At 49.0% G+C, this 25,000-nt stretch overlaps 1 protein-coding gene across 1 annotated transcript in view; it reads left to right on the top strand.

Annotated features, from left to right (window-relative positions):
* LOC105891661 (whirlin-like) overlaps positions 1-25,000 on the top strand; it is a 66,684-nt gene that overhangs the window by 22,221 nt on the left and 19,463 nt on the right. Inside the window, exons 2-5 of the mRNA XM_042708129.1 lie at positions 6,178-6,381; positions 8,937-9,062; positions 18,322-18,536; positions 19,920-19,956. Of these exons, the coding sequence (XP_042564063.1) occupies positions 6,178-6,381; positions 8,937-9,062; positions 18,322-18,536; positions 19,920-19,956 (582 nt within the window). The remainder of the gene's footprint in view (positions 1-6,177; positions 6,382-8,936; positions 9,063-18,321; positions 18,537-19,919; positions 19,957-25,000) is intronic.

Below are 25,000 nucleotides of genomic sequence, written 5' to 3'. Positions count from 1 at the left end.
GGTGGTGTGGTGTGGTGTGTTGTGTTGTGTTGTGTTGTGGTGTGGTGTGTTGTGGTGTGGTGGGTTGTGTTGTGATGTGGTGGGTTGGTGCGGTGTGGTGGTGTGGTGTGGTGTGGTGGGTTGGTGGGTTGGTTCAGGTGTGGTGTGTTGGTGTGGTGGGTTGGTGTGGTGGGTTGGGGTTGGTGTGGTGTGTTGGTGTGGTGTGGGGTTGGTGTGGTGGGTTGGTGTGGTGTGGTGGGTTGGTGTGGTGTGGTGGGTTGGTGTGGTGTGGTGTGGTGTGGTGTGTTGGTGTGGTGGGTTGGTGTGGTGGGTTGGTGTGGTGTGGTGTGGTGGGTTGGTGTGGTGGTGTGGGTTGGTGTGGTGGGTTGGGTTGGTGTGTTGTGGTGTGGTGGGTTGGTGTGGTGGGTTGGTGTGGTGGGTTGGTGTGGTGTGTTGGTGTGGTGTGGTGTGTTGGGGTGGTGGGTTGGTGTGGTGGGTTGGTGTGGTGGGTTGGGTTGGTGTGTTGTGGTGTGTTGTGTTGTGTTGTGTTGTGTTGTGGTGTGGTGTGGTGTGGTGTGGTGTGTTGTGGTGTGGTGGGTTGGTGTGGTGTGGTGGTGTTGGTGGGTTGGTGTGGTGGGTTGGTGTGGGGTTGGTGTGGGGTTGGTGTGGTGGGTTGGGGTTGGTGTGGTGGGTTGGTGTGGTGTGGTGGGTTGGTGTGTTGTGGTGTGGTGTGGTGTGGTGTGGGGTTGGTGTGTTGTGTTGTGTTGTGTTGTGTTGTGTCGTGGTGTGGTGTGGTGGTGTGGTGGGTTGGTGTGGTGGGTTGGTGCAGGTGGGTTGGTGTGGTGTGTTGGTGTGGTGGGTTGGGGTTGGTGTGGTGGTGTGATGGTGTGGTGGGTTGGTGTGGTGGGTTGGTGTGGTGTGGTGGGTTGATGTGGTGGGTTGGTGTGGTGTGGTGAGATGGTGCAGGTGTGGTGGGTTGGTGTGGTGTGGTGGGTTAGTGTGGTGTGTTGGTGTGGTGGGTTGGGGTTGGTGTGGTGGGTTGGTGTGGTGTGGTGTGGTGTGGTGTGGTGTGTTGGTGTGGTGGGTTGGTGTGGTGTTGGTGTGGTGGGTTGGTGTGTTGTGGTGTGGTGTGTTGGTGTGGTGTGTTGGTGTGGTGTTGGTGTGGTGTGGTGTGGTGGGTTGGTGTGGTGTGTTGGTGTGGTGGGTTGGTGTGGTGGGTAGGTGTGGTGGGTTGGGGTTGGTGTGGTGGGTTGGTGTGTTGGTGTGGTGGGTTGGTGTGGTGTGGTGTGTTGGTGTGGTGGGTTGGTGTGGTGGGTTGGTGTGGTGGGTTGGGGTTGGTGTGGTGTGTTGGTGTGGTGTGGTTGGTGTGGTGGGTTGGGGTCAAGGTTATTATAGTTTTGCATTTTTCACTAGTTTTTATTTTTATTTCGTTTTGACTTTTTGTTTTCAATTTCAGTTTAGTTTTAATTAGTTTTTAAAGCGGGTTTGCTAGTTTAGTTTAGTTTCTATTTTTTGAAAATGCTTAGTTTGAGTTTAGTTTTTATTAGTTTCAGTATTAGTTTTAGTCTTTACCGCGGAATGCAACAGACCGGGGGGGGGGGTCGGTCGTCAGTCAGGGAAGCTTAATTTTTTTGCTTGCAAAACAAAATGCTCAAAATGAATAGAAGATACAAGCGATAATAAATAATATGTAATAAAAACTCACCAAACATACCATTTAAAAAAAAATATTCACTTAGGACAGATGAACAGCCATCCACAAAAGACAACTATGAAAGATCTGTGTCAGACGTGTGTCAGTCAGAATTTGCTCATATCCTGTTCAAACTGACAGGAGACAGGGAGACGGTGAGGCAGCGACGAGCGGTGCCTCATCTCAGATTGCGCAATCCCTCACAAACTGGGTTGAGCGCATGCGTAGAACCTATTTACTCTTGCTGATCTGACGTAAAGCTGCAGTGAAAAAGCACGGAGAGGAGGCAAACAATACCTCTGCTTCAATGAAGGGAGCATGCGAGAGCCCACCGGTCGGGTTTGTGCTTGTTCTGCCGTTACTCTTCTTATATTTTACCTTGACTACGAAAATGGAAGATTCTATAGCTAAGCTAAAACATTTCTCATAACTGGACTTTCAAACAAAACGTGAATTGATCAATAATGGGAGACCAATGCCGTAGCTAAAAGGTATGCTTCAAACGACGGGACAGAAGATAACTCGATCGACTTCTCACACCCAAAGCCAAATTGCTTTGAAAATATTTTGAACCTCAAGAATAGATTTTGGTTTTGGACCTGTGCAACTTCGTAAGAGTTCATATTCACGAGTGCATAATCACACATATTAACACGAGTTCATCACAAGCTAGCAGCTGCCAACTGTATGTAGCCACCTTACCAGACTATGTGTGTGTAAAGAATGCTGATATGAAAAACAACCAGTAGTCAAAGTGCAAGCTGCCAATTGAATGCCAAGCTGCAATTGAATGGTGATTTAAGCTACTGTATTGGGTTTATATATTTGTAAATCTGATTCTGAAGTGCCTCACCAGCCACGAACCTCACCGCACGTTACTGTTCCAAGTAATTCCAAATAGGACTCTGTCGTTTTCTCCCGATTTTTGCCGCCATGAAACCAGGTGAGGGGCGTGTACTAAAAGTGGCACGGCGGAAGATAGACTATAAGGCTATGTATGAAATAAATTGACATCTATGAAATACATTGACAAAGACGAAAACGAAGGACATTTTCTCTATAATTCTATTTTATTTTAGTTAGTTTTGTAAAGACACAATACAGTTTCAGTTAGTTATCGTTTTTTTATAAAGCCTCGTTTTTATTTTTATTTCAGTTAACGAAAAAAAAAATCACACCTCGTTTTCGTTTTTTCGTTAGTTTTCGTTAACGATAATAACCTTGGTTGGGGTTGGTGTGGTGTGTTGGTGTGGTGTGGTTGGTGTGGTGGGTTGGGGTTGGTGTGGTGTGTTGGTGTGGTGGGTTGGTGTGGTGGGTTGGGGTTGGTGTGGTGGGTTGGTGTGGTGTGGTGGTTTGGTGTGGTGGGTTGGTGTGGTGGGTTGGTGTGGTGTTGTGGTGTGGTGTGGTGGGTTGGTGTGGTGGGTTGGGGTTGGTGTGGTGGGTTGGTGTGGTGTGGTGGGTTGGTGTGGTGGGTTGGTACAGAGGTTTCATACCTCCGTCTAGGAGCGCTGCAGCACTGGTTGACCTCACCCAGAAGTCCAGTTCCAACCAGATGCAGTGGACAGAACAGTGGGCTGGGATCTTTGAGGAATCGCTCGACAAAAGACTCTATTCTGCAGAGCCCAGACTTTACGCAAGCGTTTCCAATACAGACAGACACATCAGTGGTGTGGTGTGGTGGTGTGGTGGGTTGGTGTGGTGGGTTGGTGCAGGTGGGTTGGTGTGGTGTGTTGGTGTGGTGGGTTGGGGTTGGTGTGGTGGTGTGATGGTGTGGTGGGTTGGTGTGGTGGGTTGGTGTGGTGTGGTGGGTTGATGTGGTGGGTTGGTGTGGTGTGGTGAGATGGTGCAGGTGTGGTGGGTTGGTGTGGTGGGTTGGTGTGGTGTGGTGGGTTAGTGTGGTGTGTTGGTGTGGTGGGTTGGGGTTGGTGTGGTGGGTTGGTGTGGTGTGGTGTGGTGTGGTGTGGTGTGGTGTGGTGTGTTGGTGTGGTGGGTTGGTGTGGTGTTGGTGTGGTGGGTTGGTGTGTTGTGGTGTGGTGTGGTGTGTTGGTGTGGTGGGTTGGTGTGTTGTGGTGTGGTGTGGTGTGTTGGTGTGGTGGGTTGGTGTGGTGTTGGTGTGGTGTGGTGGGTTGGTGTGGTGTGTTGGTGTGGTGGGTTGGTGTGGTGGGTAGGTGTGGTGGGTTGGGGTTGGTGTGGTGGGTTGGTGTGGTGGGTTGGTGTGGTGTGGTGGGGTTGGTGTGGTGTGTTGGTGTGGTGGGTTGGTGTGGTGGGTTGGGGTTGGTGTGGTGTGTTGGTGTGGTGGGTTGGTGTGGTGGGTTGGGGTTGGTGTGGTGGGTTGGTGTGGTGTGGTGGTTTGGTGTGGTGTGGTTGGTGTGGTGGGTTGGTGTGGTGTTGTGGTGTGGTGTGGTGGGTTGGTGTGGTGGGTTGGGGTTGGTGTGGTGGGTTGGTGTGGTGTGGTGGGTTGGTGTGGTGGGTTGGTACAGAGGTTTCATACCTCCGTCTAGGAGCGCTGCAGCACTGGTTGACCTCACCCAGAAGTCCAGTTCCAACCAGATGCAGTGGACAGAACAGTGGGCTGGGATCTTTGAGGAATCGCTCGACAAAAGACTCTATTCTGCAGAGCCCAGACTTTACGCAAGCGTTTCCAATACAGACAGACACATCAGGGGCTGGTCTTGGGGGCATCAGGTGCTGGTCTTGGGGGTATCAGGGGTTGGTCTTGGGGGTATTAGGGGCTGGTCTTGGGGGCATCAGGGGCTGGTCTTCGGGGTATCTAGGGGCTGGTCTTGGGGGCATCAGGGGCTGGTCTTGAGGGTATTAGGGGCTGGTCTTGGGGGTATCAGGGGTTGGTCTTGGGGGTATTAGGGGCTGGTCTTGGGGGTATCAGGGGTTGGTCTTGGGGGCTGTCTTGCTGCAGGGGGCGCCGTAGGAGCAAAGGCCAGTGGTCTTCCTCAGCACGAAGTTGTTGAGGCACTCAAGGGTTGAGGAAGAGTGCCTTGCCATCCAATGGACCCTGCACTCACTGAAAGACAATCTGGTGGGAAAGGATTTGACTCTAGAAAGGATTTGTCTCTAGAAACTAACCATCAGGCCCATTTGTGGCTTGATTGTATGAAACGCACAAACTCTCGGGTGGCTAGGTGGTACTTGTCCTTGCAGCTGTTCAGGTTTGTTGTACGGTTCGGGTCGGGTCCAGAAAATAGAGTGGCGTTTTGGCCAAAGTTATGAGAGGAGAAACACAATGAGTGGCTGACATCCGTTTTGCAGTGAAATGTTCCACCTTTTTTCCACCAGCAGGTGTAATCCACACACACACACACACACACTCATGTAGATACTTGCTTCTTTTGAGTTTGTTTGCCTACACACACACACACACACACACACACACACACACACACACACACACACACACACACACATGTAGATGCCTACTACTATTGAGTTTGTTTATTAGAGCTGCACAAATAGTCAGAATTTAGCTTTTGATCGGTGTGGAATTACTGCCCTGTATTTGCTCTCTGTTGATGACTTCTTATGAGCATTGATATCTATTGCTTGATTCCGATTGATTGATTGATAGATTGATTGATTTCCTTCAGTTACGGGCGCCGCAAATTACAGTTAGAGTAAACATGCGTTGATTACGTGATCATCTGCAGATTTTTGTACATTCAACGCAAAAATTAAAAGGTACAGTGTACGCTTTCGGCAGACTGGCCGAGTCGCTGTTTGTGCAGCGCACTCTAACGTACGTACATCTGCCCCTCAGTCTGGCTGAGGAGGGGAGGGGAGCAGAGCGCTGAAACCGCGGCCACAGGAGGGGAGGGGAGCAGAGCGCTGAAGCCGCGGCCACAGGAGGGGAGGGGAGGGGAGCAGAGCGCTGAAACCGCGGCCACAGGAGGGGAGGGGAGCAGAGCGCTGAAGCCGCGGCCACAGGAGGTCCTGTTAGTGGCTGCCGTGACCCTCGCTGCAGACTCCACTCTTCCAAAAATAAACCCTGGCCCTGGGTCACCTCGCTGCTGGACATAGTGCTCCAGTACACGGGCAGGGCCTCCAGGCCTCCAGGTCTCCATCTCCACCCCCGCAGGAGCCGTGTCAGAATTACTAATGAACAGACCAACAAACTTTGGCAGGTTCTCTCAGAAGAACTTTTTATTTTTTTAAACTGCACCTTTACCAACTGAATTACGGCATGTACCTCCACCCCTCCCCCTTCTTCTACTCCTTTGACTACTGCTACCTCAACAATCACTCCTACCGCATACACCAGTATTACTGCTGCTTCTGTATTACAACTTCACAACAATAACTTATACTAACTGCCACTGATACATCTCCCACCTGTACTTCTAAATGTACTACCACTACTGCTACACATGTTTTAAGACACATCCCACTACTGCTATTATAACCTTTAGTTATCAAGCAGACAGATTGGGCATATTCATTTGTTCCTTTTCCTTCCTTCACCTTCTCTCTCTCTCTCTCCCTCTTTCTCTCCTCAGGTTCTGAAGGGTTGTAAGAAGCTGGCCATGGCCGTGTGCTCAATGGGACGCATCCCCGGGGGATACGTGACCAATCACGTGTACACGTGGGTGGACCCCCAGGGCCGCAGCGTCTCCCCCCCCCCGCGGGAGTTCCAGGAGCCCCCCGGGGCCCCGGGGAGACGGGGGCCAACACAGCTGCCCCAGCAGCCCGCAGACAAGAGGGTGAGTGTGGAGGAGAGGTGAAAAGATGGGGTTGTGCTTCTACTGTTCGTACGTACCTGATTCAAAAAAGCCTCGCTGCCTCCACTAGTTACTTTAAGTATGTCTGCTACATGACTTTCAAACAGGGGACACTGAGGATGGGCTAAGCCCACATCGTTTGTCTCTTTATTTCTCTTTTTTCGGTAAATGTTTTTCAGTTGAATACATCATCTTTGTAGCATCAGATTTTGTGTGAAGAGTCTGTTCTTTCATCAATGACTGAGTGATACATGTTCAGGAGTGATGAAAGTTCTGGAATGATGAATGTTCTGGAATGATGCATGTTCTGGAATGATGCATGTTCTGGAATGATAAATGTTCTGGAGTGTTTTGTGAATACACAGTATTCCAACCAATCCTCCCTAAAGAATCATTGTTTCACACTGAATTCCAGATAGAGAGAAAAGTCTGCCTAACTATGAGAAATGTTTCACAGTACAGGGGATTGTCATATGAGATCCTAATATAATTCTAATTCTCAGCTGCAGTCATTGTGGGAAATTGAGTATTTAGTCAAAGTTTCTTTTAAAATATATCCCTGATACACAGTCAATCTTCCTAGCTGTGAAGCCTCCTAAGTAAAAGCCCTAGCAGTAGTGACAGTAGGAGTATTAGATGTGATTTTCTCAGGTGTCAGCAGACCCACGTGTTCTCCTCCCTGTGGCCTCTGAATGCAGGGTCACGTGGGGGTTAATGTGAGCCCCCAGCATCAGTCCCAACCATGAGGCCAAAACAAGATGCCTCAAGGTCCCATTTAGCCTTCTCTACTCTCTTTCTCTCTCTCTCTTTCTCTACTCTCTTTCTCTCTCTCTCTTTCTCTACTCTCTCTACTCTCTTTCTCTCTCTCTTTATCTCTATCTCTAGTTCTCTCTCTCTCTCTCTCTCTCTCACACACACACACTTTTCCCAGTCACAACACACACAAACACACACACGCACACACACACACACACACACACGCACGCACGCACGCACGCACACACACGCACGCACGCACGCACGCACGCACGCACACACACACACACACACCACCCTCCCTCCACCCCCCACCCACTCCCCCACCTTCATCCCGCTTCACTACAGAAATATGCAGTGTAAGCTCCGAGCGTCTAGAGCTCCTTTCAGCCCAGGGCAGCACATTCAGATGGCAGAGGGGGTTGGAGGGGGTTGGATGGGGCTGGGAGGGGGGACATGCTTGCCCCCAGAACTACTTTAGCTTCCTCTCCCAAAGTAAAACGTGTACACAGCACTGAGGGGGGAATTCATGAGCAAAAATTGCCCACAGATAATTTTGCGGAATTATCGATACATATATTTTGAAGTAGTGTTGGACGAGCTTGGCCAATCTGAGGTGATTTCTAATTAAAGGAGTGACAGTGATGTATGTTGTTTGGACTGAGGGTGGGGTGAGGGTGGCGTGAATATGAAAACCCACAGGCAGGACGGGTGCTTTTATTCCATCAGAGAGATAAATCACTCTTACATGCACTCTAACTCTCCCTCTCTCTCTCTCTCTCTTTCTCTTTCCCTCTCTCTCTCTCTCTCTCCCTCTCTCTCTCTCTCTCTCTCCCTTTTTCTCTCCCTCTCTCTCCCTCTCTCGCTCTCTCTCTCTCTCTCTCTCTCTTTCTCTTTCCCTCTCTCTCTCCCTCTCTCTCTCTCTCTCTCTCTCTCTTTCTCTCCCCCTCTCTCTCTCTCTCTCTCCCTCTCTCTCTCTCTCTCTCTCCCTTTCTCTCTCCCTCTCTCTCCCTCTCTCTCTCTCATTTCTCTTATCTTTCTCATCTCTCTGTCTCCCACTGATTCTCTCGTGTCGTGTTCTCTCACTGTCTCCCTCAGTTTTTTTTCCCCTTTTCCCTTTCTCTCTCTCTCTCTTTGTTTCTTATTTTTTCTGTCCCTTTTGTTTCGCACCCCTCTGGACACCTTCTCTGTGTCAGAGTGATAGATTTCATGTCTAGACCAGCAACATGTCCAATCATTTATCTTACGGAGGCACCAGACATCAAAATAAAAAGATTTATATGTCTTTGATCGTGTCAGTTGGTACTCTATTTATGACATTAGGGGACAATTAGCCAGCTGGTGACATAAAACGTGTCTATCGTCCCTCCCGAGTCTTCATGTAGAGCTATTCTTAGATCCATTTAGCCTCAAAAGGTGCAATGCTTGTAGGTTACAGCAAGACATAATTAACTAATGAAACACTCTTATGGGAAAATAGGAAAAATGAGAGATCGATATTTGCATGCGTGTGTGTGTGTGTGTTTGAGAGAGAGAGAGATAGACAGAAGAGTGTGTGTGCACGTTTGTGTCTGTGTGTCTCCATGCTCTAAATCTTTTCCTGTATGCATTATTTTCTAAAACTTGTTAAAAAAAAAGAAAACCTGATGATGGTAAATATACAACCCCTTTTCTGAAAAGGTCTGATAATGGTGAAGACACTCAATATTTACAGAAAGTTTAAAATCCTCACAACATCAAGCAGGTTTGCACAGGACTAGCGTGTCTCCTCCTGTGTTCAGGTGACTGTGAACATGGAGGACGGGCGGCCCCTGGGCCTGATGATCCGCGGCGGGGCCGAGTACGGCCTGGGCATCTACATCACCGGGGTGGACAGGGGCTCCGCCGCAGAGTACGCTGGCCTCAAGGTAAGGGCTTAACCCTGTCCCCAACGTGTCCACAACCCTGTCCCCTAACCCCGTCCCCTAACCCTGTCCCCAACGTGTCCACAACCCTACTGGCCTCAAGGTAAGGCCTTAACCCTGTCCCTAACGGGTCCCCAACCCTGCTGGCCTCAAGGTAAGGCCTCAACCCTGTCCCCAACGTGTCCACAACCCTGTCCCCTAACCCCGTCCCCTAACCCTGTCCCCAACGTGTCCACAACCCTGTCCCCTAACCCCGTCCCCTAACCCTGTCCCCAACGTGTCCACAACCCTGCTGGCCTCAAGGTAAGGCCTTAACCCTGTCCCCAACGTGTCCACAACCCTGTCCCCTAACCCCGTCCCCTAACCCTGTCCCCAACGTGTCCACAACCCTACTGGCCTCAAGGTAAGGCCTTAACCCTGTCCCTAACGGGTCCCCAACCCTGCTGGCCTCAAGGTAAGGCCTCAACCCTGTCCCCAACGGGTCCCCAACCCTGTCCCCTAACCCCGTCCCCTAACCCTGTCCCCAACGTGTCCCCAACCCTGCTGGCCTCAAGGTAAGGCCTTAACCCTGTCCCCAACGTGTCCCCAACCCTGCTGGCCTCAAGGTAAGGCCTTAACCCTGTCCCCAACGTGTCCCCAACCCTGTCCCCAACGTGTCCCCAACCCTGCTTCTCCCAACCTACAGCATGGTTGGTGTCAGAACTTTGCTGGCCGTTAGCACAAACCACATTTGATTGGTCCAGCAACCAGGGCTTTGATGTTATTGGTTGAGCTGCATCAAGAGGGGAGTGCATGAGGAGAGCTACAGTACTGAAACCAGTTTAATGGTCCTTCGTGAACTTGATTGGAAAGTGCAGTGCATTTGCTAGAGAATCTCCCATAAAGATGTCTTGAAATGCAGGTGCTATTGCGCAATGCCAGCAAACAGTCGTCGGATTGATTTTTCCATTGATCCCAACCTGAGCTCTATTACATACATGCCTGTCACCTTCTTTCTTTTATTTCTTTGTGTCATCTTTGTGTCTCTGGCATGCATGTCTGTCACCTTCTTTCTTTTATTTCTTCGTGTCATCTTTGTGTCTCTGGCATGCATGTCTCTCTTTTCATGACATTGTCTTCTTCTCTTGACTCCCCCTTCCTCCCACTCTAACTCAGTCACTTACTCATTGATCCATTCATCCAATTACTCACTCATTTATTCACTAGCTTTCTCACTCACTCACTCACTCACTCGCTCGCTCACTCGCTCACTCGCTCACTCACTCACTCACTCACTCGCTCGCTCACTCACTCACTCACTCACTCACTCACTAAGTCACTCACTCACTTGCTCACTCACTCACTCACTCACTCGCTCGCTCGCTCGCTCACTCACTCACTCACTCACTCAGTCACTCACTCACTTGCTTACTCACTCTCTCACTCATTCACTCATTCCACTCACACATACAATTCACAATCTATCACACAGTCACTTACTCACTCACTCACCCACTCGCTCACTAACTCACTAACTCACCCACTCACTCACTCACTGTCATTCATTCACTCACCCATCCATCAGCTACACTGTTGCATATGCCTGTCCAACCCACACCTGAATCGGCTCTCAGATGGACAGCGCAAGGTGAGAAGTCTTGGGGTAAAACATGGCCAACCAAATCCATTCTGTCAGGTCCCTTTGCCTCAGCGCCACACCCCTTGCCAGAGACAAGATGTGAAAACAAGCTCTCAGTAAATCCAAATATAGTCTGTGTGAGATTGAATGAGTGCCTGACACCTTGGTAACAGCTCGCTGACAGGAGGACGAAAGATGCTGTGGAGGCTCGTGTCCCCTGCTGGGTGACTTAAGCTACCGCTCCTGTGTGGCGTCTTTGTGGCATTACTAGCTAATAACAGTGCAACAGAAATGAAATGGAATGGATTGAATTATAGGTGCTTTTTTCTAAACTAGAGGTCGGACTGAGGGCAAACGCTGGAAGGGGGAACACAGGCCTGTGCTTCTCTCGAGCACGAATGTGTCCATGCTCCGTGTTCTGGATGAGAGGAGGTAATAGAGTTTGCTGGCACATTCATGTCTCTTTGAGAGTAACTGTGTTTCGCTGGGTTATATTGTTTGCAAACAGTTATATCCCTCTGCTGCTGTAGCTGCTCTGAGTGATTGGGTCATATCAGGTGAAGGTAGGGGGCCATTGTGGCTCTCATTGGAAAACAGTACTTTTACCTTCGCAATCCCTTTCTCTCTCTCTCTCTCTCCTGTCCTCTATCCTCCTCTCCCCTCTTCTCTTTTATTTATCTTTCTTCTTCTTCTTCTTCTTTTTTTGCTGCTCATCTCAGTTTCTTTAATGCTTGAATGGGTACACTCAGTGACTCACAGAGATTGCAAACATTAACAATTCATTGTACAAATCTGAAAGGAAAGGTCCCGCAATGTAACTCTCGTAGTTTGTAGATGTATGATTGAGAACGCAGATTGGATAGTCTACTTGTCCTGAGTTGCCAGTTTTGTCTTGAGTTGCCAGTTTTGTCTTGAGTTGCAAGCACTCTTTGACTGAGAGGAGGAGAGCTGCATTTTTCACCTGCTCCCTATTGATGTTGACAGCCACTCGTCAGCTGCAGACCTGCGCGTGTTCTCTCCTCTTGACCTTGGCAGAGAGTTCAGAGGGTCAGCCACTCGTCAGCTGCAGACCTGCGCGTGTTCTCTCCCCTTCACCTTGGCAGAGAGTTTAGCGGGTCAGTTGTTAATCTCCAGTGGAGTGACCAGGGGTTAAGCTAAGCTCCATTCAATTCAGGAGAGTAGCGCTTTATTTGTGTTGACTTTGAAATTCAACATTAGCAAACCTCACTTGTGTCAATTTGGGAACATAAATCCTTGCTCGCAAGAGCAGGTGCTTGAGTGACTGTCGTTTAAAAGCAATGTCGAAGGCGGATGGCAGAATTTCAGTTGGGAGGGACTTATTTTTCAGGGGAATTTGTCATGTCATCATCTGTGTTACTGCTGTTGATGCTGTTGATGTTGTTTTTTTTGTGGTGGTTCTTTCCCGCCTCTCATTCCCCTCGAGTAGTGTGTTAGTCTTTCATCCCCTACTGGAGTGGCTTTGTTGTGCTGGCTGGCTGGCTGGCTGGCTTTGGGGCCTTTGATAGCCTGGATTGTCTCTCTCTAAACCTGGCCAAGATGACACAACAGCTGGGGCCTCGTCTGGCTGACACATCGCCCACAGAGAGTAGGGGCCGCACTGCCGAGTGGCACGCAGACCTCATCTCACACACACACACACACACACACACAAACAAACACACACACACAGGCACGCACACATACACAAACACAAACACACACGCACGCATGCACACACGCACACACACACACACACACACACACACACACACAAACAAACACACACACACACACAAATACACACGCACGCACACACGCACGCACACACGCATACACACACGCACGCACACACACACACACACACACACACACACACACACACACACACACACACACATACCCTCCTCGTACAACAACCACATGGCCAGGGTGAATTTGAATGAGAAATGTAGCGCACGGATTCTGAAACCCCATCTCACATTCACGTAATAAGGCCCAGTCAAATGACATACTTCATTAGCTTTAACTGTGCAATCTCGTTAATTACTCAATTTACCGCCAGTCTGTCCCAGAGGCTGCCATGGAAAGCAACACCCCCCCCCCCCCCCCCCCATTTAACATTAATGTTCCCCCAAAACCCAACAGGAAACACATAGTCAGACAACATTATTTTAGGGGACTTACAGCTTACACAAGTGACCTGAGAGAATGTGAAGTAAATGGAGGGCAAAAGAGAAGAAGAGGGGTGAAGGGAGGTGAGGGGAGGTGAAGGGAGGTGAAGGGAGGAGAGAGGGATGAAGGGAGGAGAGGGAGGTGAAGGGAGGAGAGAGGGAGGTGAAGGGAGGTGAGAGGGGTGAAGGGAGGGGTGAAGGGAGGAGAGAGGGAGGAGAGAGGGGTGAAGGGAGGTGAGAGGGGTGAAGGGAGGAGAGAGGGGTGAAGAGAGGAGAAGGGAGGAGAGGGGTGAAGGGAGGAGAAGGGAGGAGAGAGGGAGGAGAAGGGAGGTGAAGGGAGGTGAAGGGAGGTGAAGGGATGAAGGGAGGAGAGAGGGGTGAAGGGAGGAGAGAGGGGTGAAGGGAGGAGAGAGGTGAAGGGAGGTGAAGGGAGGAGAGAGAGATGAAGGGAGGTGAAGGCAGGAGAGAGGGAGGTGAAGGGAGGAGAAGGGAGGAGAGAGGGAGGAGAGAGGGATGAAGGGAGGTGAAGGCAGGAGAGAGGGAGGTGAAGGGAGGAGAAGGGAGGAGAGAGGGAGGAGAGAGAGATGAAGGGAGGTGAAGGGAGGAGAAGGGAGGAGAGAGGGAGGAGAGAGGGGTGAAGGGAGGTGAGAGGGGTGAAAGGAGGAGAGAGGGGTGAAGAGAGGTGAAGGGAGGTGAAGGGAGGAGAGAGAGGTGAAGGGAGGTGAAGGGAGGAGAGAGGGGTGAAGGGAGGTGAAGGGAGGTGAAGGGAGGAGAGAGGGGTGAAGGGAGGTGAAGGGAGGTGAAGGGAGGAGAGAGGGGTGAAGGGAGGTGAAGAGATTAGAGAGGGGTGAAGGGAGGAGAGAGAGGTGAAGGGAGGTGAAGAGATTAGAGAGGGGTGAAGGGAGGAGAGAGGGGTGAAGGGAGGTGAAGGGAGGAGAGAGGGAGGTGAAGGGAGGTGAAGGGAGGAGAGAGGGAGGAGAGAGGGGTGAAGGGAGGTGAAGGGAGGAGAGAGGGAGGAGAGAGGGGTGAAGGGAGGTGAAGGGAGGAGAGAGGGGTGAAGGGAGGTGAAGGGAGGAGAGAGGGGTGAAGGGAGGTGAAGGGAGGTGAGAGGGAATGGACCGTGGGGAGGAAGAGTGCTGCTCGAAGGGAAGGTGAGGTAAAGTTGCGTGCCTGTCAAACCAAAAACATGTTTTCAGTGATTGCAGCTTTGAAAGTGTGGCCACTCAGGCTTGCAGAACATTAGTTCACTTTGTGTTGACTCGGCTGTTCTTCAGCGCGAGAGAACTAAACATTGAAAGTTGATTTTAATATGCTTGGAATATCATCAAATCAGCTCTCCCTGAGCTCCGCCCCCCCCTTGCCCAGTCCTCTACTATTCATAAAATGCATTTTGTAGAAAATGTGAATAAAGTAAAAAGGAACAAGGTGAAGAATTGAGACATGAACTCACCAAATTAAACAGCAATTGAACAGTGAATAGTCACCAAACGAACAGCAAGTGAACAGTGAATAGTCACCAAACGAACAGCAAGTGAACAGTGAATAGTCACCAAACGAACAGCAAGTGAACAGTGAATAGTCACCAAACGCACAGCAAGTGAACAGTGAATAGTCACCAAAAAGATTGAAACTTTTGCTCGAAAGGATCCTATCATCAAGTGTTTCACATAGAATTCTTTCTGTAATGAGGCTCCACTGGGGATGTCCTTGTTCATACATTTTAATATCTACTGTTAACTTCTGGGAATGAGAACGAGACAATGTCTCCAAAAGTCAATTTGGTTCCTATTCCCTGCGTCTTATCAACTCTCTCCAGCGCCATCTCTTTAACCCCGTCGTTCTCCTTCAATCTATTTCTCTCTCCAGCACCATCTCTTTAACCCTGTCTTTCTCTTTTATTCTCTCTCTCTTCGTCTGTCTTAAGAACTCCAATCTTTCCTTCCATCTCTCTCTCTCTCTCTCTCTCTCTCTCTCTATCACTCGTTCTCTCTCCCTTTCTATCTGGCGAGGGCAATGACTCCCGCTCCTGCTTTAATGAAGGCTCTGCTAAATTAAAAATCCAGGTGTAATGGTCCAGAGTGGAGGCTGAGCTGAGGTGACGGATGGCCTCGCCGCCGTCCCCATCTCCATGTCCTGACTCAGGGTTTAATGACTGTCACCCCCCCCCCCCCTCATCCCCATCCTCCACCCACCCCCCACCCCTCTTTCCCTGGGATGAGCCGAGGCGGCGGTGGCGGCGGTGGCGGTGGCGGCGGTGGCGGCGGTGGCGGCAGACACGCTCTTCTGTCACCGCTAATCCGCCGTGCCTGGACCTCGTCTCACGGTGATCAGGCGGCCGTATGCAGGGATGCAGGGCGGCTGGAGATGTGCTGCTGTCCCTGGAACTGCCCTTGTCATGGGGGGGTGGGGGGGGGATTGCACATTTGCTCTATCTATGCAGCCCCCCCCCCCCCCCCCCTCTGGCAGCCCCTTCATCACTGGCCACCTGGAGACCATCAAAAGCCAGCTGAGTGTTTCCGGTCTCTAAAATTAGCCTCCTCTTTCTCCTCTCTTCCACCTACGCTCTCTCCCGTAGTCACTGCATCACACTCTCTCTCTCTCTCTCTCTGTCTGTCTGTCTGTCTCTCTCTCTCTCTCCCTCATTCTCTCTCTCTCTTTCTTTTCCTTCCCTAAATCTATTCTTCCTTTCTCTCTGTCTGTTCGTAGGGCCTGGGAACACGACATATGGATCTCTGCACCTGTTCTCTCTCAGGGATCCAGCGTTACCACTTAATCACCAGCAGAAATTAAAGAGCATTTCAATGTCATTAGCATGTCTGCTTGCCCTTCCTAAAGTGCAAGGTACTGTACCTGTATAGGGTCTCTGGCGTTTGAGAAGACAATGTGGCAAAAGAGGGGGAACAAATGAACATGGCTGCTATAGCTTGGTGATTCAAGGTAGTACTATAAAAGTGTGAAACACATTGGCATTGAGGTTGAGAAGCGCTCGTACCTCGGATCTCGTACTCGTACTCGTACGCTCGCAGCTCCAATGAAGGACTGCGATCGCTCGAAGGACAAACAGATAAATAGAGAAAACAGACTGGGGTCAGTGAAGGACAGATGGAAAACCTCAGAACACACACGGGGCGACAGAGAAAGACAGAAGGACACAAAGAGACAGAGAGGTGCGTGAGCGATACAGTAGCCAGGCCAAGGAAGGAATAGTTAAGAGGAGGAGAAGGAAAGAGCAGCTAGGACTGAGAAATGAGCCTCTGTCTGTATGTACACATGTCTCTTTCTACCTCTACCTCTCTCTCTCTCTCTCTGTATGTATGTACATGTGTCTACCTCTCTCTCTCTCTCTCTCTCTGTATGTACATGTGTCTCTCTCTCTCTCTCTCTCTCTCTCTCTCTCTCTCTCTGTATGTACATGTGTCTCTCTCTCTCTGTATGTACATGTCTCTCTCTCTCTCTCTCTCTCTCTCTCTACCTCTGTATGTACACATGTCTCTCTCTCTCTCTCTCTCTTTCTCTCTCTCTCTCTCTGTCTGTATGTGCACATGTCTGACTCTCTCTCTCTCTCTCTCTCTCACACATGTCTCTTTCTCTCTCTCTCTCTCTGTGTGAAAGTGAGGGTAAGACAGAGAAGGGTGGTGATGGGGGGGGGGGGGGGGTTGTTGGTCCTTGAGGCCTCTGTAGGGTATAACTCATGCTCCCCATAGGCCTCTGTACTGTACAGTGGTGAGTTATGGAGGCGCCAGGGCTGCTGATGCCGGTGCATAAACTACATTAGCACTCCCGAAGGAAAGAACACAGCAAAGTCGATATCTAATTTCCCTCCATTCTGTCTGTCTAATGCACTCGTCTCCTCTGGAAAAGAACAAAAAGAGGAAATGAACGGAGACGAGCACACTGTCTCTGACGCCTTTAAAACATCGCGGCTCTCTTGAGGACTTACTCGTTATGATGTCTTTTTTCCACCTTGCCTCGCAGGCCCTTTGTGTTCTTTCATTCCTGAGTTCTGGCAATCAGAGATGAGTCACTTTTGACGACGACGACGGCCGCAGCTTTCCCGGCAGAGCGTCTTCCCGGCAACGAAAGCGGTTGTCATGCCAGCAGCAACCATGCCCGCTAGCGTTTGGTCGAACGTGGAGTTGGAAACGAATCAGTGCGGAGGATGAAAGCGTACCGCGTTCCTTTGAGCGTGGCACCGAGGAGAAGGCTGCTAATCTCAATCTGCACGAGGCAGCGGGGATTGAACATAAAACCATAGCCTAATTTCACTTTCCCCCTTTTTTGCCATAACGTTTTAATTGAGCACAAATGCATGGACCTTGAGTGATGGTGATTACCGTGACATGGCAATTGGCCTTTTGCAGTGGCATAACTCTGTAAAACAACAGCGTTATCGCCATTGATTCATTCGAGTCCACTGCGAGCGTCGGGAGCGGAGTGGAGCCTGTTGTATGAATTATGTTCACCGCATTGATTCGCGGCGCGTCGTTGATAATCACCTTTCAGCAGATTTGGCTTAATTAGGCTTGGGGATTGCGTTCCTTTGTTCGGGTTCTTGACAAGAATAAGCCCATTTGTTGGTGCTTTGTCAGTTCACTGCGATGGAGCGGAGCCTCGTCTGCGTCTGCGTCTGCCCCGCAGGCCCCAGACAGAGAGGCTTCATCTGTCAAGGCTGATGGCTGGAGACCTTTCGGCTGGTCACAGCGCAGTCGGAGTTATGACTGTAAACACAGAGAATAAGATATGGATCATTTGGAATGTACTTTTGACTTCTCTTTATTTGTTTAGAATGTGTGTGTGTGTGTGTGTGTGTGTGTGTGTGTGTGTGTGTGTGTGTGTGTGTGTGTGTGTGTGTGTGTGTGTGTGTGTGTGTGCGTGTGCGTGTGTGCGTGTGTGTGTGTGTTAACTGGCTTCTCACATTCTCTCTCTCCCTTCCTATCTACTCTTCTCTCTCTCTCTCTCTCTCTCTCTCTCTCTCTCTCTCTCACTTTTGCTTTCTGTCCCTCTCTTTTCTTCCCTCCTTCCTGCCCTCTTCTGTACCTTCCCCTCTTCCTGTTTGTCATCCTCTCATCTCTCTCTCTCACTCTCTCTACCCCTCATCTCTCTCTCTCTCACTCACTCTACCTCTCCGCCTCTCTCTCTCTCTCTCTCTCTCTCTCCCCCTCATCTCTCTCTCTCTCACTCACTCTCCTCTCCTCTCTCTCTCTCTCTCTCTCTCTCTCTCTACCCCTCATCTCTCTCTCTCTCACTCACTCTACCTCTCCGCCTCTCTCTCTCTCTCTCTCTCTCTCCCCCTCATCTCTCTCTCTCTCACTCACTCTACCTCTCCGCCTCTCTCTCTCTCTCTCTCTCTCTCTCTCTCTCTCTCTCTCTCTCTCTCTCTCTCTACCCCTCATCTCTCTCTCTCTCACTCACTCTACCTCTCCGCCTCTCTCTCTCTCTCTCTCTCTCTCTCTCTCTCCCTCCCATGTTTCAGGTGGGGGATCAGGTCCTGGAGGTGAACGGCCGTTGTTTTCACACCGTCCCTCACGACGAGGCCGTGCTCATCCTGCGCAGCGCCCAGCAGCTGCAGGTGTGTGCCAGGGAGGTGGGCCGCCTGCCCCACGCCCGCACCATCGTGGACGAGACGCGCTGGATCCCCAGCGGGCAGATCGCCGAGACCTCCGCCGGCTTCGGCCTCAGCAGGCCTGGGTAAGTGCCCCCCCCGCACAATCACTTGAGAAACAGACAAGGTAGCAATCTAGGCCCGCCAATATGTGTCATTAGAAGTGCACTTACATGTTCTACTCGGAACCCTCAATTGAAGAGTTATAAATGTGCTTGTGTGAATATATGTGTGTACATATGTGTGTGTACATATGTTGATTGAAGAGTTACATATGTGTTTGTGTGTGTGTGTGTGTGGGGGGGGGGGGGGGGGTTGTACGTGTGTGAGTGTGTATGTGTGTGTGTGTGTGTGTGTGTGTGTGTGTGTGTGTGAAGAGCTCTTCTCGTGTATGTTGACCCCTTTACAGAAAGTATAAAAAGTAAAACTCATATAAAAAGTAAAGCCCGTGCTCACGTTCCCCTCTTCTGTCCTGCACATGGATGCCTCTGAGTACGAGCGTGAACTTGAATTCAAAATCAATGTTACACAGTCTGATGCACCTGCTGAAAGTCTCGTCTTTTGTTCAGTTGGTCTTTGCTACTTCCTCTCCAAAAATAACTCCTCCCGGAGCGAACAAATCAAGACAGCTTGACATGTTCCTGTGCCGTTCCCCAGCTCAATGGATGAGTGCTTTAATGCCACTGAGGAGGCAGACAGGCAGGCAGGCCCATGAGGGCATTATGGCAGTGGACTTTGACAGCTCTCTCGCTGGCATAGTAGGGGCGCTCTGCCACTCCTGCCCTAATGGAAGCAGCAGTCTGATTGAGAACGCTAGGAGGTGGGCTATACCAGCGCCACACAAGATGTGGAACGGGGCTCTCGTGCAGCTCCACGCTCCATTAGGTTCAGATTGCCTTAGACCGGCGGTGAGTGCTTTGAGACACAGGATGTCTACCCCCGTGTGTTTTTTCCTCTTTTCTTCCCCTCTGTTCATAAGGGTTGGTTGCCGGATGCGTAGTGTATGTATGCCCATAAATTGATGATGACGGCTAGAGAATGGAACTGCAGAGTCGGTGCTGAGCCAAAAGACTCTGTCTCTCATACTTATTCTTTCTTTCCATCTCTCCTCTCCTCTCGTTCTCTTCCTGCTATCATCTCACTCTCCTTTCACTCATCTCTCTCCATCCCTTTCTCCCTTTGTTTTCTCTGTCCTATGATTTTATTTTCTCCTTCATCCCTCTCTCTCTCTCTTTTCTCTCGTCTCCCCTTCACTCTCCATCTCTTCCCCTCTCCCCCCACCTCTCTCTCCATCCCTTTCTCCCTTTGTTTTCTCCTTCATCCCTCTCTCTCTCTCTTTTCTCTCGTCTCCCCTTCACTCTCCATCTCTTCCTGTCTCTTCATCTCTTCCCCTCTCCCCCCACCTGTCTCTCTAACTTCTCTTTTCTCCTCCACCTCCCCACCCCATCTCTCTCCCCCATCATCTGTAGGGTCCCAGTGGACAGTGGAGTGTTGACCCCAGGAAAGGTAAGTCTCACCCGGACCTCAGCTGCCTTGTTTGCCTTGTTTTGGCTTCAAACGTGACATTGTTTCCCGTGCGATTAACTGACCTGCACACACACTTATGTAACACCACCACGTCAGCTCTGCACTTACTATTCAGTGCAGCGAGAATGTGAAAAGAATGGCTTCAGCAGTTTTATTAGTGTACATTGTCCATTCTATTGCCCTTATTAGTCATGGCGTAAGCAGTTTTCCCCATCTTCTCTCTCTCTCTCTCTCTCTCTCTCTCTCTCTCTTTACTGTTTATTGCTTTGTGCTGTATGGAAGGCTGGCTAATGGAGATCTGATGCCTGTCCATCATTAAGGCAATCAGCTGCATAAATGTTTGTTCTTCTGTGATGGTCAGATTTGATGTACAAATACGTACCTAGCAAATTAAATAAACTTGACGTATTTGTGTATGCGAATGCATGTGTGTGTGAAGGGAGATAGTTAGGGATAGTTTATGTAACTCAAACTCTGACTCTAAACGGTGCTTATCACACCACGGCTTGAGTTGAACTCCCAGGGGAATAGATAGAACGTACAACCTTTCCTGCACTGTAAGGCACAAATTCAAAGAAATGTAAATGTAGAGATGATTGTATTTGCTGCCTTTGTGTGTGGAGTGCGACGGGATGGTGGTGGTATGGTTCTGACACTCTCTTTAGGAATGATATCTGGTTAAAAGCTTGCCTTTGTGGACCCAGACAGGCTATGATCTTTCCTTGCAGGGTTAGATTATTGCAGCCTGTGAGATATCAGCAGTAAATAATCTTATTTTATGACCGCTGGGTCTCTGCGCAGTATTTCATGACGTGCAAGAAAGACTAAGGAAGGCCTTTTTTCTGTTTACCAGCAGCTCAGTTCAGCTCTCTGGCAGGGGGAGATAGGGATTAGCCGCCACATATTTGGAGGACGGTTAATAGATTCTCAGGTTATTAAGTCTTGTGTGTTCTAGGCCAAGGTTTTTGGGGGTGAAATATTTTGCGAGAATTGGAGACATTTTTCACGGCATGAAAAAAAAAAGAAAGTAAAAAAAGAAAAAAAAGAAAAAAAGAAAGTAAACAGCGAATCCATTTACTTTTCCAGTCAAGAATTCATTAAGTTCCACTGCTTCAAGGGATGCCAGGGCTCTTCTAGTGGAGCAGTGTCTAACTCTCACGGCCCCCATCCCTACCCAGAGAAGAGATGTGGCCAGAGGGCAAACCGTTCCTGCAGGCTTCCTGGTTCTCCCTCGCTGCACCCCTCTCACAGAGCTCTACCTCTCCTCACACCCTAAAACTGTGCTCAGCCACATTTAGCTTTCCTCTTCTTTTTTTTTTCGCCAGGCAAATTAGACACCCATGTCAGGATTGACAAATGCCCTCACACTGTTTTGGTTTCCCCCAAAGCCAGGCAATTATGGTGGCTGTGTTCCTACCTGTGAATACCAACCCAATGAAGCCCCAGGGGGGGTTGAGCTGCAGCCTGTCGATACCAATTTGAACATTTCATGGCCATTAACATAGAGTGCACATATTATTTTTTTTAAAACTCTGTTTTTTCCCTCTCTGTCCCCTCAATGTTGGATGAATCATAGTCAACGTGACCCAGTTTGAGTGTCTAACCTCCCTGGGTACAGAGTGTGACAGGGGCTGAAGTGCAGGAGAGTTTGAGTGGCTGCTGTGGAAATGTAAGGTCATATTTTGAGGTTGCATGGCATGTTTTAGAACACTCTGATGTCATAGTAGCGACAAGGTTGTAGCCATGGTTTTTCTGACTTCATCACACTTCTGATCTATTTTTATCCAGGAACCAGCCTTCATTTTAGGCATCTAAACTGTTAGGCTGTTATTTCCCTGTTTTTTAAGCAAACTTCAACAGTCATTTGTAGACTCATATCTTACCCCCAATTGTAGCCAGTTTTAAATTGTATGTATGTGTGTATGTATGTATGTGTGTGTGTGTCTCTCTCTCTCTCTGTGTGTGTGTGTGTGTGTGTGTGTATGTGTGTGTGTGTGTGTGTGTGTGTGTGTGTGTGTATGTGTGTGTGTGTGTGTGTATGCATGGAAGTGTATCTGTTGTGTTTTACTGAGGTTTCAGTGTTGGGTATTTGGAATGATTGTTGTGGACAAGCTGAGTGACTTGCATGAGAACTGAGCATTCACCATCAATGCAAATTCTTTGTCAGTTAAGAACGTGTTCTCTTGTAAAACAGTTCTCTCGCTCTCCCTATCTCTCTCTCTCTCTATTTCTCTCTCTCACTCTCTCAGTTTCTACCTCTGGTAAGCTTTTTCTCACTCTCGTACACACACACTCACACACGAATGCCCAAACACACATAGCCTTCTGCACTGTTCATTTCGTTTGTTAAGCTCTTGTTTACCCTTAGCTAGTAGACCCATTCGCTAATGGGCATTAAAACACACAAAAATTCATCGCAGAGTCCAAATGAATCTCGATCAAAGGCTTTCCACAAATTAAACAGTTATTTATCTCACGAAAGAACACATTATGCACCTCTGGGCAATGAGCAAGTAATGAGGTGTGTAATGTTGTATTGTAGGGGAGGTCGTGTTGATTAATGCTGGTTAAAACATTAACATATCAGAGGCTGAAGACTTGCGATAATGAATGAACATGACTCCAGTAGCTGCATTGTATCGGTGCCGCGAGCGTTGAACCATCGCCTGATTTGGTGCCCAGTTTTTTGTAGCGAGACGTTGTCTTTGGAGCCAGGGGGCATGTTGAGTGTGCTTGCAACTAAACGTGGACAGGAATGAGAAGGCGGATGTCTCTTCCTGGCTGAGGGAGCACAGTGCCCAGTTAACGTAGATCATGTTGCCCACGGTTGAGTCACTGTGTGTTTCGCTTTTTGTTGCTTGTTTTCTTTGCTTTAATTTTAAGGTGTTTTTGGGCATTTTGAGAAAGAGACACCTTGTCCTTGTGCCAAGAGGCTGTAACTCTAGTTCAGGTCTGTGTGGGAACTCTACATCATCATCATCATCATTGTTTATTCAGGGAGAATTGACTGAGCACAGGGCTCTTTTGCAGCAACGCCCTGATTGAGGCTACATAATACATACAACAATAAATAAACAAACCATAACAAAACAAAACAGACGAAATGAATAAACAAAACACATTAAACAACTCAGAAATTAAGTATAAAAAAAATAACATAAAGTAAAAAGAATGAAATCAGAGAATCATTTAAAACAACAGCATTGTTTTGCTATTTAACGTTTTTCTTTTATCTAATTATGCTATTGGCAATGCAGCTAGAGGTCTGTACTTCATAAAGCTTTAACACTAAAACGAATGTGAAATCTGGGGAATGGTTGGAGTTGCCCAATACTTGTGTGCTTTAAAAAAAAAGGGAATTCAGTAGCTGGAGGCCATTCTGGTTAGTGTGTACTGCAAAGGGCCAGGCTGATCTTCTGGAGGCCATTCTGGTTAGTGTGTACTGCAAAGGGCTAGGCTGATCTTCTCGGCAGGAGTAAAAAAAGCTATCCGTATAGAAACTATAAGTGTCACAGGCCACGGGTTGCATTTATGGAGTGACCTTGAGAAGCTGGCCCGTAGTAAATGACCTTGAGAAGCTGGCCCATAGTAAATGACTGGAGTGACCTTGAGAAGCTGGTCCATAGTAAATGACTGGAGTGACCTTGAGAAGCTGGCCCGTAGTAAATGACAGCGTTTGGGCCAAGGAGGTCATGACCTGCCACCTGCTCCACCGCCCCCTGGATCCACCCCGGAGTGCCATCAAGGGCCTCCTCTGCTCTGTCCCAGAATGCCCCTGGTGAGATAAAGAGTGTCTGCACTGTCTGTCATTGAAGTGAGTCACTGTATGACACCAGAGGAGATGTGTGTGTGTGTGTGTGTGTGTGTGTGTGTGTGTCTGTGTGTGTGTGTGTGTGTGTGTGTGTGTGTGTGTATCTGTCTATCTCTTTTGTGTGTGTAGAGTGTGTGTCTTTTCGTGTGTGAGCAATAGCCTACTTAAATGAAAGCAAGGAGAATAGGACGGCCCCAGCATGTGTTTTCCGTTTTTCTATCAAGCACAAAAGCCTTAGCGAGCCGAGCCTTGAGACTTAACATATCCCAACCCTCCACCTCCTGCAGTACAACCTCATCAAGCAGAATGAGCATCTTATCACTCCTATTTCAAATGAAGTTTGAAGTGTACCACACAAGATGTCCCTAAAAGACACTCATGGCCTGAGCTTTTCAAAGGATCTTCATTAGTTTGGTGGCTCTTAGTTTTCAGTGGCTTTTAATGTCTGCGTCTGTTCCACCGTGTGGTGTGTATGAAGTGTTTAAGCTCTCGGCCAATGGTGTTTAAGCTCTCGGCCAATGGTGTTTAAGCTCTCGGCCAATGGTGTTTTGATTAAGGCTTATGTCTGTCCAATTATTTACATGTCCAAGGTCAAGTGTGCAGCTGACCACGCACTCTTGCAGCCAGCATCTTGGACCATTTGTGAACCAGCCAGACTTTTTTAGTTTTTCTTGCTGAACGTTTACCAAAAAATACATTACACAGCTCATTTATCAGGGAGGTTATGTAGACAAGGAATAGGAATAGGATATTTGTGATTGATATATTGGAATTGAAGAGATGCGTGTGTATGTGTCTGTGCATGAATATGACTGGTGCTGATGCAGTAAGACAGGTGTTTCAGTAAGACAGGTGTTTCAGTGAGTGGGAGACGCTTGGTGCTGATGCAGTAAGACAGGTGTTTCAGTAAGACAGGTGGATGCAGTGAGACAGGTGGATGCAGTGAGACAGGTGTTTCAGTAAGACAGGTGTTTCAGTGAGTGGGAGACGCTCCTCTCTCTTCTGTGTCTCCTAAGACTGCTGACTCTGAGTCACTCCGAGCGCTGCCAAGCGTCTGTCAGACCACTTACAATGATCAATGGCAGCAGTCGCCCATCAATGAGGTCACAGATTATTGATGACCTCACATCTCCCAGAGGTCATCTGGCCTTCCTTTCATCCATACACTGCCTTCATTTATCACACTTCACATTCCCATCACTGTCTGGATAA

The sequence above is a fragment of the Clupea harengus genome, chromosome 7 (assembly GCF_900700415.2).
Source record: "Clupea harengus chromosome 7, Ch_v2.0.2, whole genome shotgun sequence".
Lineage (NCBI taxonomy): Eukaryota > Metazoa > Chordata > Actinopteri > Clupeiformes > Clupeidae > Clupea > Clupea harengus.
Note: the sequence above shows the minus strand (reverse complement) of the source record. Positions and strands in the feature narration are given on the sequence as shown.